We start from the raw sequence: 12,241 nt of genomic DNA, 5'->3' as shown, positions 1-12,241 counted from the left end.
TGTGAGCCCCATGTGGGACAGGGCCCCCAGTTGCTGTGGATCTACCCCGGCACTTCAACATAGTAAACGCTTATCAAATACCACAATTGTTATTTTTCGTATTATTTGGGGATACAATAAGCGTGGCTCAGTGGAAAGAGCTCGGGCTTTGGAGTCAGAGATCATAGGTTCGAATCCTGGCTCCGCCACATGTCTGCTGTGTGACCTTGGGTAAGTCACTTAACTTCTCTGAGCTTCCGTTGCCTCATCTGTAAAATGGGGATTAAGACTGTGAGCCCCACATGGGACAACCTCATTACCTTGTTTCCCCTCCCCAGCGCTTAGAACAGTGCTTTGCACATAGTAAGCGCTTAACAAATGCCATTATTGTTATTATTATTATTATTATTATTATTATTATTATTATTATTATTATTATTATCTGAGGGGTTCTGAAAACACCTGGGGCTCTAGCAGAGTGAAATCTGTCCTGCTTTTGTTTTCTGCAGATGGTTCCAACCCCTACACGTTGAAGCTTTGTTTCTCTACTTCATCCCATTTATAAAGAGAGAAGAAGGTAACATGATAGGAACCACGTTCAGCTTTCTTTTGCAGTTTCAAAAAGTAGATGTCACCATCTCAAGTGGTTGATCTGATGTTGCCTTGCTCACTTTGATTTAAGATTTGTATCTCGTTGAAAAATAAACAGGTTTTTTTTGCCTCAAGTAGATTTTGATGTAAGCTTAAGTATTAAATTGTTTTCATTAAAATAGAATAACTACACGTGTAGAGTATCTACAATCCCTTTGTAGATTATGCAATTATATACACTGTTTCTAATCTTATCACTATGGTTGTTTTGTTCCACAATTGAAAATATATTTGCATTCTAAATATTAAAGATCTGCAAGTATGTTTCCTTTGCGATTGAAATTAATTTGCAGGTGGAAGTATTGCATCTTAATATGGTAGAATTCCTGTTATACGTTTAGGTATTTAACTATGTTGGATTTATCCATGATAAACATAACTTGTATTTATAAAGTGCGTTTAATCAGGTTTCAGGATAACCTTGCACATGATGAATTGAAGTACTGCAGACTTGGTCGATTTTATATTTCCAAAAAGGTTAACAGACACGTGGGTACAATTTGTACAGTGTGCTCTCAAACTTATTTAAATTGGTGGTGGTTTTTTTGTTGCTGTTGTTTTGTTGTTGTTTTTTTTTTTTTGAAACCATTGTTCATTTGTATTGACGTGCTAGTTCATTTGTATTGACATCTGTTGCTAGTCCCAGTTTGGGGGTTTTATAATTAAAGTTTCAACATTGAGTTATGTGTTCATCCTCATTGACTGCATGTTGCCCTTAAATCCCACGCGGACCTTCAAGCCCTCAGGATTGATAATTTTGATATGAGCAAATGGAGTTAATTCCTTACGTGGGAGAATCACACTCAAAAGGAGCTTGTTTTCTATGCCCTTTGCACTTGAGTATAATGTTTAGAATCTCAACTTTTGGTTAGGTGTCCCCTCTTCCTCCTCCTCTTCCTCTGTCCCCCCCCCCCCCCAAAAAAAAAAAAAACCCAAAAAACAAAGTTTGTTCAGAGCTTTACAAACATTAGCAGTGGATTTTTTTCCTGGTGTTTGCTTTACTTCAGGTAAATAGACTTTTCACTTTGGTCTAACCATTGTCTAGCTACTCCTCTTCTCCGAGGAGGTTATTAGGGTCGCAGGCAGGATGCCGTGTACTGGAATACTCTACCTGAACGAAGGAAAAGAACTGTCACTGGGATAGAGCGGGCTGCCTTTCACATGTCTGCAGCTGTTAAACTCAGCCAGCGAAAAGGGCTGCTAATGTGCAAATTGAAACTTAACCCAAACATTTTCTAATCTAGAAAAGGGGTAGAATCTGTGCACGAGGTGGGTTGTTTTTTTTAACTGTTCAACCAGGTTTTCCTGCAAACTTAAAAAAAAATTAAGCAAAGGAAAGCAAACCGTCGTTGCATTGTGAACTGTAGCTCTATAAAGACTCTTCCAAGGCGCACAGTTATATGATCTTAAGTTGAGTCACTGCCACATGCTGCATATTTTCCCTCTGTCCAAGGGGGTGGGAGGTGGCAACGGGGCAGATTTAATGCACCGGGGACTCTAACAGCACGGTCATTTCAGCTGGTCGGTCCCCTGTCCGGTCGGGATAGGGCACCAGAAGACTTTGTTTGAGATCCAGGAATTGTATTTGAAGTGCCCAGACTCCCTCCGCCTTGACTCCTGCCTCCAAGTCCCGCAGCTCGGAAGAGGCACCCGTGTTTCCGGAGAACTGGGAGGGGAACACGGTGGCTTCAGAGCAAAGATGGAAACTGTGTCTCCTTGAGGTTCTACAGATTTCCACCAAGAACCTTTGTGTGTCCTTCTGGCACATTTTTATTATGTCACCTGCCTATTGAGATGGTTGATAACATCTGTTCTGGGGGGGCAGAGCAGAATTTAGTTTTCTCAGGTGCCATTGGTGATGACAGTGATGATTATGGTATTTGTTAAGCACTTGTGTCAAGCACTGCAGTAAGCACTGGGGTAGATAAGATAATCAGGTCAGGACTGTGAGCCCACCGTTGGGTAGGGACTGTCTCTATATGTTGCCAATTTGTACTTCCCAAGCGCTTAGTACAGTGCTCTGCACATAGCGCTCAATAAATACGATTGATGATGAACAGTCACTATCCCACATAATAGTAATAATAATAATAATGATAGCATTTATTAAACACTATGTGCAAAGCACTGGTCTATGTGCTGGGGAGGTTACAATGTGATCAGGTTGTCCCACCGGAGGCTCACAGTCTTAATCCCCATTTGACAGATGAGGGAACTGAGGCCCAGAGAAGTTGTGACTCGCCCAGAGTCATACAGCTGACAAGTGGCGAAGCTGGGATTTGAACCCATGACCTCTGACGCCAAAGCCCGGGCTGTTTCCACTGAGCCACGCTGCTTCTATGGGGACACATGGGGCTCACGGTCTTAGTAAGAGGGAGAAAGGGTTTTGAATCCCCATTTTACAGTTGGGGAAACTGAGGCACAGAGAAGTGAGGTGACTTGCTCAAGGTCACATAGGCAAGTTGTGGAGCTGGGAATAAAACCCAGGTCCTCGGCCGGGTGTGCCCTCAAGCATAATCTCAAATTCCAAAGCTGAAGTTGGTTTTTCTTCAACAAGAGTTTTTAAAGGAATGAAATAAAGCCATCTAACTAATGCCACCAGGACTTTTCAAAAGCAGTTATATTCGTGCCCATCCTTCTTTCCAGACTCAGACAGGGCAAGCAGTCAATCAATCAATCAATCAATCAGTTGTATTTATTGAGCGCTTACTGTGTGCAGAGACTGTACTAAACGCTTGGGAAGTACAAGTTGGCAACATATAGAGACGGTCCCTATCCAACAGTGGACTCACAGGGGGAGAGAGAGAACAAAACAAAACATATTAACAAAATAAAATGAATAGATATGTACAAGTAAAATAAATAGAGTAATAATAGAGTAATAGCAGATTCTCTGTGCCACTTCTCTTCTACATCTGTAGCTTTAGGACTGTCAGCTCCTCCTAGACTGTAAACTCACTGCGGGCAGGGAACGTGTCTACCAACTTCATTATACTGTACTCTCCCCAAGTGCTCAGTGTTCTGCACACAGTGAAGACACTCAATAAGTACCACTGATTAAGAAAAAAAGGCAGACGGGGCTGGACTAGGCAACCAGGTGCTCCCAGCTAAAAATTCCCTTCTTAGAAGTTCAATCTTCTTCAAAGGGGGTCCGCTGTTATTTGACCACCCCGCAGGATGTCTGTGTCTTGTTAAATTGTTCTCTACATGTACAATTAGAGAAGCAGCATGGCTCAGTGGAAAGACCATGGGCTTTGGAATCAGAGGTCATGAGTTCAAATCCCGGCTCTGCCACTTGTCAGCTGTGTGACTTTGGACAAGTCACTTAACTTCTCTGGGCCTCGGTTACCTCATCTGTAAAATGAGGGTGAAGACTGTGAGCCCCCCGGGGGACAACCTGATCACCTTGTAACTTCCCCAGTGCTTAGAACAGTGCTTTGCACATAGTAAGTGCTTAATAAATGCCATTATTATTACATGTGCTTAGTGCAGTGATCTGCACACGGTAAGCGCTCGATAAATTCAGTATGTATATATGGTTGTACATATTTATTACTCTATTTATTTATTTATTTATTTTACTTGTACATTTCTATCCTACTTATTTTATTTTGTTGGTATGTTTGGTTCTGTTCTCTGTCTCCCCCTTTTAGACTGTGAGCCCACTGTTGGGTAGGGACTGTCTCTATGTGATGCCAATTTGTACTTCCCAAGCGCTTAGTACAGTGCTCTGCACATAGTAAGCGCTCAATAAATACGATTGATTGATTGATTGATTCAGTTGACTGACCTGAAACAAGTGAGACAGACGGAACAAATGTGTTTTTGATCCAGGCCCGAGCAGTTGCAGGCCGACGCAGGTGGGTGTTCAGTCATTCATTCATTCAGTCATATTTATTGAGCGCTTACTGTGCGCAGAGCACTGTACTAAGCGCTTGGGAAGTCCAAGTTGGCAACACATAGAGACGGTCCCTACCCAACAGCGGGCTCACGGTCTAGAAGGGGGAGACAGACAACAAAACAAAACATAAACCAAATAAATAGAATAAATATACAAGTATATTTATTCTACCAGTATTTACAAGTATATACAATAAATGTACAAGTTCCCGATTCAGCCACAGTGTGAACGGTTTCCAAGAAAAGGGCAAGGCTGTTCGGCAAAAAGCCCTGGTTCTAGCCACCCTCTGCTTGCTGAAGATTCCTCTCCGCAACGTCCCTCTCTTTCTGAACGAGTTCTGAGCGGTTATAGAAACAGTCGGAGCCGGGAAGTATCACAGCTATGGGGAGAAGAGGGAAAATTGGCCTCGGGTTCGGAAAACAAGCCATTTTTTTAAATGGCGTTTATTAAGCACTTACTATTTGCAAAGCACTGTTCTAAGCACTGGGGAGTTACAAGGTGATCAGGTTGTCCCACGGGGGGCTCGCAGTCTTAATCCCTATTTTACAGGTGAAGTAACTGAGGCCCAGAGGAGTGAAGTGACTTGCCCAAAGTCACCCAGCTGACAAGTGGTGGAACCAGGATTTGAACCCATGACCTCTGGCTCCAAAGCCCGGGCTCTTTCCACTGAGCCACGCTGCTTCTCCTAGCCGACTGCCCGTCCCTTCATTGCTTCCAGCCTGTTTAGTACCCTGCGGTAGGGCTTTGCTTAAGGATGGTAAACGTGAATAAAAGAGGTCAACTGAGGCTTCCAAATGATATTTTTTTAGTGCCACCTGCGGGCTTAGGGTTGCTAGGCAACTGCTTTTTACCTAGCAAATGAACCCAGTTGTTTTTGGAGGAAAGGAGGTTTTGGTTGAGAACTTCCCGCTGCAGTTGGGAGCACGAGATACAGAGAACTTTTCCAGATTTTTTTAAATTGGACTTCCACAGACCGTGAGTTTCTTTAGTGACATGCTGATTAGAAACCAGCGTGGCTCAGTGGAAAGAGCCCGGGCTTTGGAGTCAGAGGTCATGGGTTCGAATCCCAGCTCTGCCACATGTCTGCTGTGTGACCTTGAGCAAGCCACTTCACTTCTCTAAGCCTCAGTTCCCTCATCTGTAAAATGAGGATGAAGACTGTGAGCCCCACGTGGGACAACCTGATCACCTTGTACCCCCCCCCCAGCGCTTAGAACAGTGCTTTGCACATAGTAAGCGCTTAACAAATGCCATCATTATTATTAGAAACCGGCCCACCTCCATATGGCTACTGATTGGCTGAGGGGTTTTCAGTTCAAATCCTGGCAACAAGGCCTCTTTGCCCACGGCGCCACCCACTTGATGATGATGATGATGATGAAGATGACGGCATTTGTTAAGCGCTTACTATGTGCAAAGCACTGTTCTAAGCGCTGGGGGGGGGTACAAGGTGATCAGGTTGTCCCACGTGGGGCTTACAAGCATCATCCCCATTTTACAGATGAGGGAACTGAGGCTCCGAGAAGTTAAGTGACTTGCCCGGGGTCACACAGCAGACATCATCATCAATCGTATTTATTGAGCGCTTACTGTGTGCAGAGCACTGTACTAAGCGCTTGGGAAGTACAAGTTGGCAACATATAGAGACAGTCCCTACCCAACAGTGGGCTCACAGTCTAAAAGAGCCGGAACTCGAACCCATGACCTCTGACTCCAAAGCCCGGGCTCTTCCCACTGAGCCACGCTGCTTCTCTGTTCGTTAAATCATAAGATCTTGTTCATAAGATCTAATTATTTTACTGTAAATGGTAACGGCAATATAAATCATTTGAAATTTGTCTTGTTCCTCCTTTCTTTGCTTTGTTTTCTAATCTTAATTGAGTTCTGTTCATTTGAGCCCACTCTTTTGTAGGGACTGTCTCTATATGTTGCCAACTTGTACTTCCCAAGCGCTTAGTACAGTGCTCTGCACACAGTGAGCGCTCAATAAATACGATTGATTGATTGATCTCCAATTCCCACCACCTGGTGATGTATATAATGTTCTAGTGATTGTGTGGACATTATTGCTGAAATTGGCAGGAATGTCGACTCTCTGGATTCTAGCTATTTATGGCATGTATCCTTGTTATTCTGGCCTGAAACTGGATCTTTCCCCTTTTGAATCGAGAAGTAGCGTGGCCTAGTGGATAGAGGACGGGCCCGGGAGTCCGAAGGACCCGCGTTCTAATCCTGCCTCTGCCACTTGTTTGTTGTGTGACCTGTTGTGTGTCTCAGTTGCCTTCTAGACTGCGAGCCCGTTGTTGGGTCGGGACCGTCTCTATACGTTGCCGACTTGTACTTCCCAAGCGCTTAGTACAGTGCTCGGCACACAGTAAGCGCTCAATAAATGCGATTTAATGAATGATTGTAAAATGGGGATGAGGACTGTGAGCCCCATGTGGGACTGTATCCAACCTAATTACCGTGTATCTACCCCAGTGCTTAAAGTAGTGCCTGACGCATAGTACGGGCTCAACACAAACCATTTAAAAAAAAAAATTAGTGTCAGGCCAAATGCCATTTATGGCTCATTCACCATCTCCTGTGGATTTACACCTACCAGTAATAATAATAATGATGGCATTTATTAAGCGCTTCCTATGTGCAAAGCACTGTTCTAACCCCTGGGGAGGTTACAGGGTGATCAGGTTGTCCCACGGGGGGCTCACAGTCTTAATCCCCATTTTACAGATGAGGTCACTGAGGCTCGGAGAAGGCTTGAAGCAACGTTGCTCAGTGGAAAGAGCCTGGGCTTTGGAGTCAGAGGTCAGGGGTTCAAATCCCGGCTCCGCAAATTGTCAGCTGGGTGACTTTGGGCAAGTCACTTCACTTCTCTGTGCCTCAGTTACCTCTTCTGTAAAATGGGGATTAAGACTGTGAGCCCCCCGTGGGACAACCTGATCACCTTGTAATCTCCCCAGTGCTTAGAACAGTGCTCTGCACATAGTAAGCGCTTAATAAATGCCGTCGTTATTGTTATGATTGAAGTGACTTGCCCGAAGTCATCATCATCAATCGTATTTATTGAGCGCTTACTGTGTACAGAGCACTGTACTAAGCGCTTGGGAAGTACAAGTTGGCAACATATAGAGACAGTCCCTACCCAACAGTGGGCTCACAGTCTAAAAGGGCGAGACAGAGAACAAAACCAAACATACTAACAAAATAAAATAAATAGAATAGATATGTACAAGTAAAATAAATAAATGGAGTAATAAATATGTACAAACATATACATCATCATCATCATCATCAATCGTATTTATTGAGCGCTTCTTGTGTGCAGAGCACTGTACTAAGCACTTGGGAAGTAAGTTGGCAACATATAGAGACAGTCCCTACCCAACAGTGGGCTCACAGTCTAAAAGGGGGAGACAGAGAACAAAACCAAACATACTAACGAAATAAAATAAATAGATATGTACAAGTAAAATAAATGAATAGAGTAATAAATATGTACAAACATATATCCATATATACAGGTGCTGTGGGGAAGGGAAGGAGGTAAGATGAGCGGGATGGAGAAGGGGACGAGGGGGAGAGGAAGGAGGGGCTCAGTCTGGGAAGGCCTCCTGGAGGAGGTGAGCTCTCAGTAGGGCCTTGAAGGGACTTCCCAAGCGCTTAGTACAGTGCTCTGCACACAGTAAGCACTCAATAAATACGATTGGATGAATGAATGAATTTCAGGTTGTTGCTTTCAATCAGACATTTTTATGGAGTGCTTTCTCTCATGTTTCGTCCCAGAAACCACAACAGTAGCTACAGAGAGGAGGAATCCAGGGGTGCTCAGCTTTGAACACGGAGGACAACTGTACTGGCTGTTTACATGAGTCCAATAAACCAGCTTACCCCTGCAACCCCACTTCACTCTGGGTTGGTACAGCTTGCCCAGTGGTGGAGGCAGGGGCGAGGGCTTAAGAGGGAGAGAACATCCTTGGCTCTGTGTGCTTGTGTGTTTGTATACATGATGTGTGTGTACACGGGTTTAAGTGAGTGTGAATGTGACTCCTCTGTTCTCCTTGCCCCCTCTATTTCCCTTCTCTCTATCAATCAATCGTATTTATTGAGCGCTTACTGTGTGCAGAGCACTGTACTAAGCTCTCTACCTTCTTACCCTGTTTCTCCTGATTTTTTTTCTTTACTTTTCACTTCTGGTCAGTCTGCCTTTCCTGTCTTTCCATGCCCATCCTTCTCCCACCCAGTGAGCCTCCAAAATAATAATAATGATGGCATATATTAAGCGCTTACTGTGTGCAAAGCACTCTACTAAGCGCTAGGGAGATCGTCCCCCTCTCCATCCCCCCCATCTTACCTCCTTCCCCACAGACACCTGTATATATGTATATATGTTTGTACATATTTATTACTCTATTTAATGTACTTGTACCTATCTATTCTATTTATTTTATTTTGTTAATATGTTTGGTTTTGTTCTCTGTCTCCCCCTTCTAGACTGTGAGCCCACTGTTGGGTAGGGACCGTCTCTAGATGTTGCCAACTTGTACTTCCCAAGCGCTTAGTACAGTGCTCTGCACACAGTAAGCGCTCAATAAATATGATTGATTGATTGATCAGGTTGTCCCATGGAGGGGTTCACAGTTTTAATCCCCATTTTTACAGACGAGGTAACTGAGGCACAGAGAAGTGAAGTGACTTGCCCAAAGTCATACAGCTGACAATTGGTGGAGCCGGGATTTGAACCCATGACTTTTGACTCCAAAGCCCGGGCTCTTTCCACTGAGCCACGCTGCTTCTCTAAATCTTTCCTCAGATCAGCAGGGCAGCTCTGGAGAAGGCAAGCTCTCTGCCCAGACTTGGGGATTACTAGAGGGTTTCCCCCTCTCCATCCCTCCAGCCTTACCTCCTTCCCTTCCCCACAGCACCCGTATATATGTATACATGTTTGTACGTATTTATTACTCTATTTATTTATTTTACTTGTACACATTCTATTTATTTTATTTTGTTAATATGTTTTGTTTTGTTCTCTGTCTCCCCCTTCTAGACTTTGAGCCCACCGTTGGGTAGGGACCGTCTCTATGTGTTGCCAACTTGTACTTCCCAAGCGCCTAGTCCAGTGCTCTGCACACAGTAAGCGCTCAATAAATACCATTGAATGAATGAATGAAAAGGGTTTGTGACAGGTACGGGGTGGGCCTCTCGGAACCCGAATGGAAAATTCCCCACTTCTCTGGGTAGGCGCCTCCTTGGATAAGTTTCCCAACCAGGTCATTTAGGCCCTGGTCTGGAGAAATAAATTTGGGGAAAGGAGAAGTATTAGACTCCAAAGCTAAGGTGGCCTCAAAGGGGCAGCTTTAGAAACGCCAGCAGGACGCAGTTGACCCCCTCCAAGAGCCCCAGTAATCGTGACTGAACCAGATTCCCCAACAGCCTAATTCATTCACTCATTCAATTGTATTTCTTGAGCGCTTACTGTGTACAGGGCACTGTACTAAGCGCTTGGGAAGTACAAGTTGGCAACATATAGAGACGGTCCCTACCCAACAGCGGGCTTAATGGTCAAAGTCAGGATGGAATCAATATTGGTACTGTTTCACTTAGACCATGAGCCCAACTTGTACCCACCAACAGCACTTGATGCGTAGTAAGTGCTTAACAAATGCCATAAAATCAATCAATCAATCAATCGTATTTATTGAGTGCTTACTGTGTGCATAGCACTGTACTAAGCGCTTGGGAAGTACAAGTTGGCAACATATAGAGACAGTCCCTACCCAACAGTGGGCTCGCAGTCTAAAAGGATCAGAAAGAATAGCAACAGGGGATACCAAAGAATGAAATTTAAAGCCATTGACGTCTACTGCTTGGTTGTCGGAAGCCATTCACCATGTGCTTGGCTACGTGGTGGCCCTAGAGCTGTGTTTGGGGGAAGATCCTTGAAAGGGTTTAGACTAAAATAACTGGAGGGGCTCACCCTAGCTTCCTTTTTAGCCAAGGTGTTGCTTTAAGACCACTGTTGGGTAGGGACCGTCTCTCTATGTTGCCAACTTGTACTTCCCAAGCGCTTAGTACAGTGCTCTGCACACAGTAAGCGCTCAATAAATACGATTGATGATGATGATGATCTCCTCCAGGAGGCCTTCCACACTGAGCCCCTTCCTTCCTCTCCCCCTCACCCCCCTCTCCATCCCCCGCACCTTACCTCCTTCCCTTCCCCACAGCACATGTGTATATGTTTGTACATATTTATTACTCTATTTATTTATTTTACTTGTACCTATCCTATTTATTTTATTTTGTTAGTATGTTTGGTTTTGTTCTCTGTCTCCCACTTCTAGACTGTGAGCCCACTGTTGGGTACGGACTGTCTCTATATGTTGCCAGCTTGTACTTCCCAAGCGCTTAGTACAGTGCTCTGCACACAGTAAGCGCTCGATAAATACGATTGATCGATTGATTGATTGATTCTCTGGGCCTCAGATACCTCATCTGTAAAATGGGGATGAAGACTGTGAGCCCCCTGGGGGACAACCTAATCACCTTGTAACCTCCCCAGTGCTTAGAACAGTGCTTTGCACATAGTAAGCGCTTAACAAATGCCATTATTATTATTATTACACTGGGGCAGCATTTATGAAGATATGGAAGGAGCCATCAGATTCAGGATGGAAAGATTGCCTTTCAGAGCAAGCTTCCTTATCATGACCCTAGCTCCAACATTTCATTCTTGTTATTTTTTTTAATGATACTTGTTAAGCACTATGTGTAAGACACTGTTCTAATCATTCATTCATTCATTCATTCAAAAACAAACTGGGTTTATCAGATAAGAATAATAATAATGATGGCATTTATTAAGCGCTTACTATGTGCAAAGCACTGTTGTAAGCGCAGGGGAGGTTACAAGATGATCAGGTTGTTCCACGTGGGGCTCACAGTCTTAATCCCCGTTTTACAGATGAGGGAACTGAGGCACAGAAAAGTTAAGTGACTTGCCCAAAGTCGCACAGCTGACAAGTGGCGGAGCAGGGATCTGAACCCATGACCTCTGATTCCAAAGCCCGTGGATCTAGATGAGAGATTCCCAAGACAGAGAAAGAAAGTTTACATGTTACTTGATATATTCCTTCCCTTCAAATCAAGGGGTACCTTCATTCATACATTCACTCATTCATCATCATCATCATCATCAATCATATTTATTGAGCGCTTACTGTGTTCAGAGCACTGTACTAAGCACTTGGGAAGTACAAGTTGGCAACATATAGAGACAGTCCCTACCCAACAGTGGGCTCACAGTCTAAAAGGGGGAGAGTCTAAAAGGGGGAGAGTCTAAAAGGGGGAGTCATTCCGTAGTATTTCCTGAGTACCTACTGTGTGCAGAGCACTGTATTAAGCCCTTGGAGGGGAGGGCAACAGAGGAAAAAGACTCCACTTGGAATGCCCTCCTTCCACATGTCCCACAGACAGACGATGACTCTTCCCCCTTCAAAGGTTTCTTGCAGATAGATTCCCAAGAGGCCTTCCCTGACTAAACCCTCTTTTCCTATTCATCAGTTCCTTTCTGCGTTGTCCTGACTTGCTCCCTTTATTCATCTCCCCTCCCATCCCCAATCACCTATTCATTCATTCATTCAATCGTATTTATTGAGCGCTTACTGTGTGCAGAACACTGTACTAAGCGCTTGGGAAGTCCAAGTTGGCAAC

The 12,241-nt window shown here is 44.2% G+C and overlaps 1 protein-coding gene across 1 annotated transcript in view; it reads left to right on the top strand.

The window, feature by feature from the left end:
• HNRNPLL (heterogeneous nuclear ribonucleoprotein L like) overlaps positions 1-1,310 on the top strand; it is a 48,412-nt gene extending 47,102 nt beyond the window's left edge. The window contains exon 13 of the mRNA XM_038750655.1: positions 489-1,310. Coding sequence (XP_038606583.1) covers positions 489-544 — 56 coding nt within the window. The 3' untranslated portion in view covers positions 545-1,310. The remainder of the gene's footprint in view (positions 1-488) is intronic.
• The last annotated feature ends 10,931 nt before the right edge of the window (positions 1,311-12,241 follow it).

The sequence above is a fragment of the Tachyglossus aculeatus genome, chromosome 1, assembly GCF_015852505.1.
Source record: "Tachyglossus aculeatus isolate mTacAcu1 chromosome 1, mTacAcu1.pri, whole genome shotgun sequence".
Taxonomy (NCBI): domain Eukaryota; kingdom Metazoa; phylum Chordata; class Mammalia; order Monotremata; family Tachyglossidae; genus Tachyglossus; species Tachyglossus aculeatus.
This window is presented reverse-complemented; position numbering and strand designations above follow the sequence as displayed.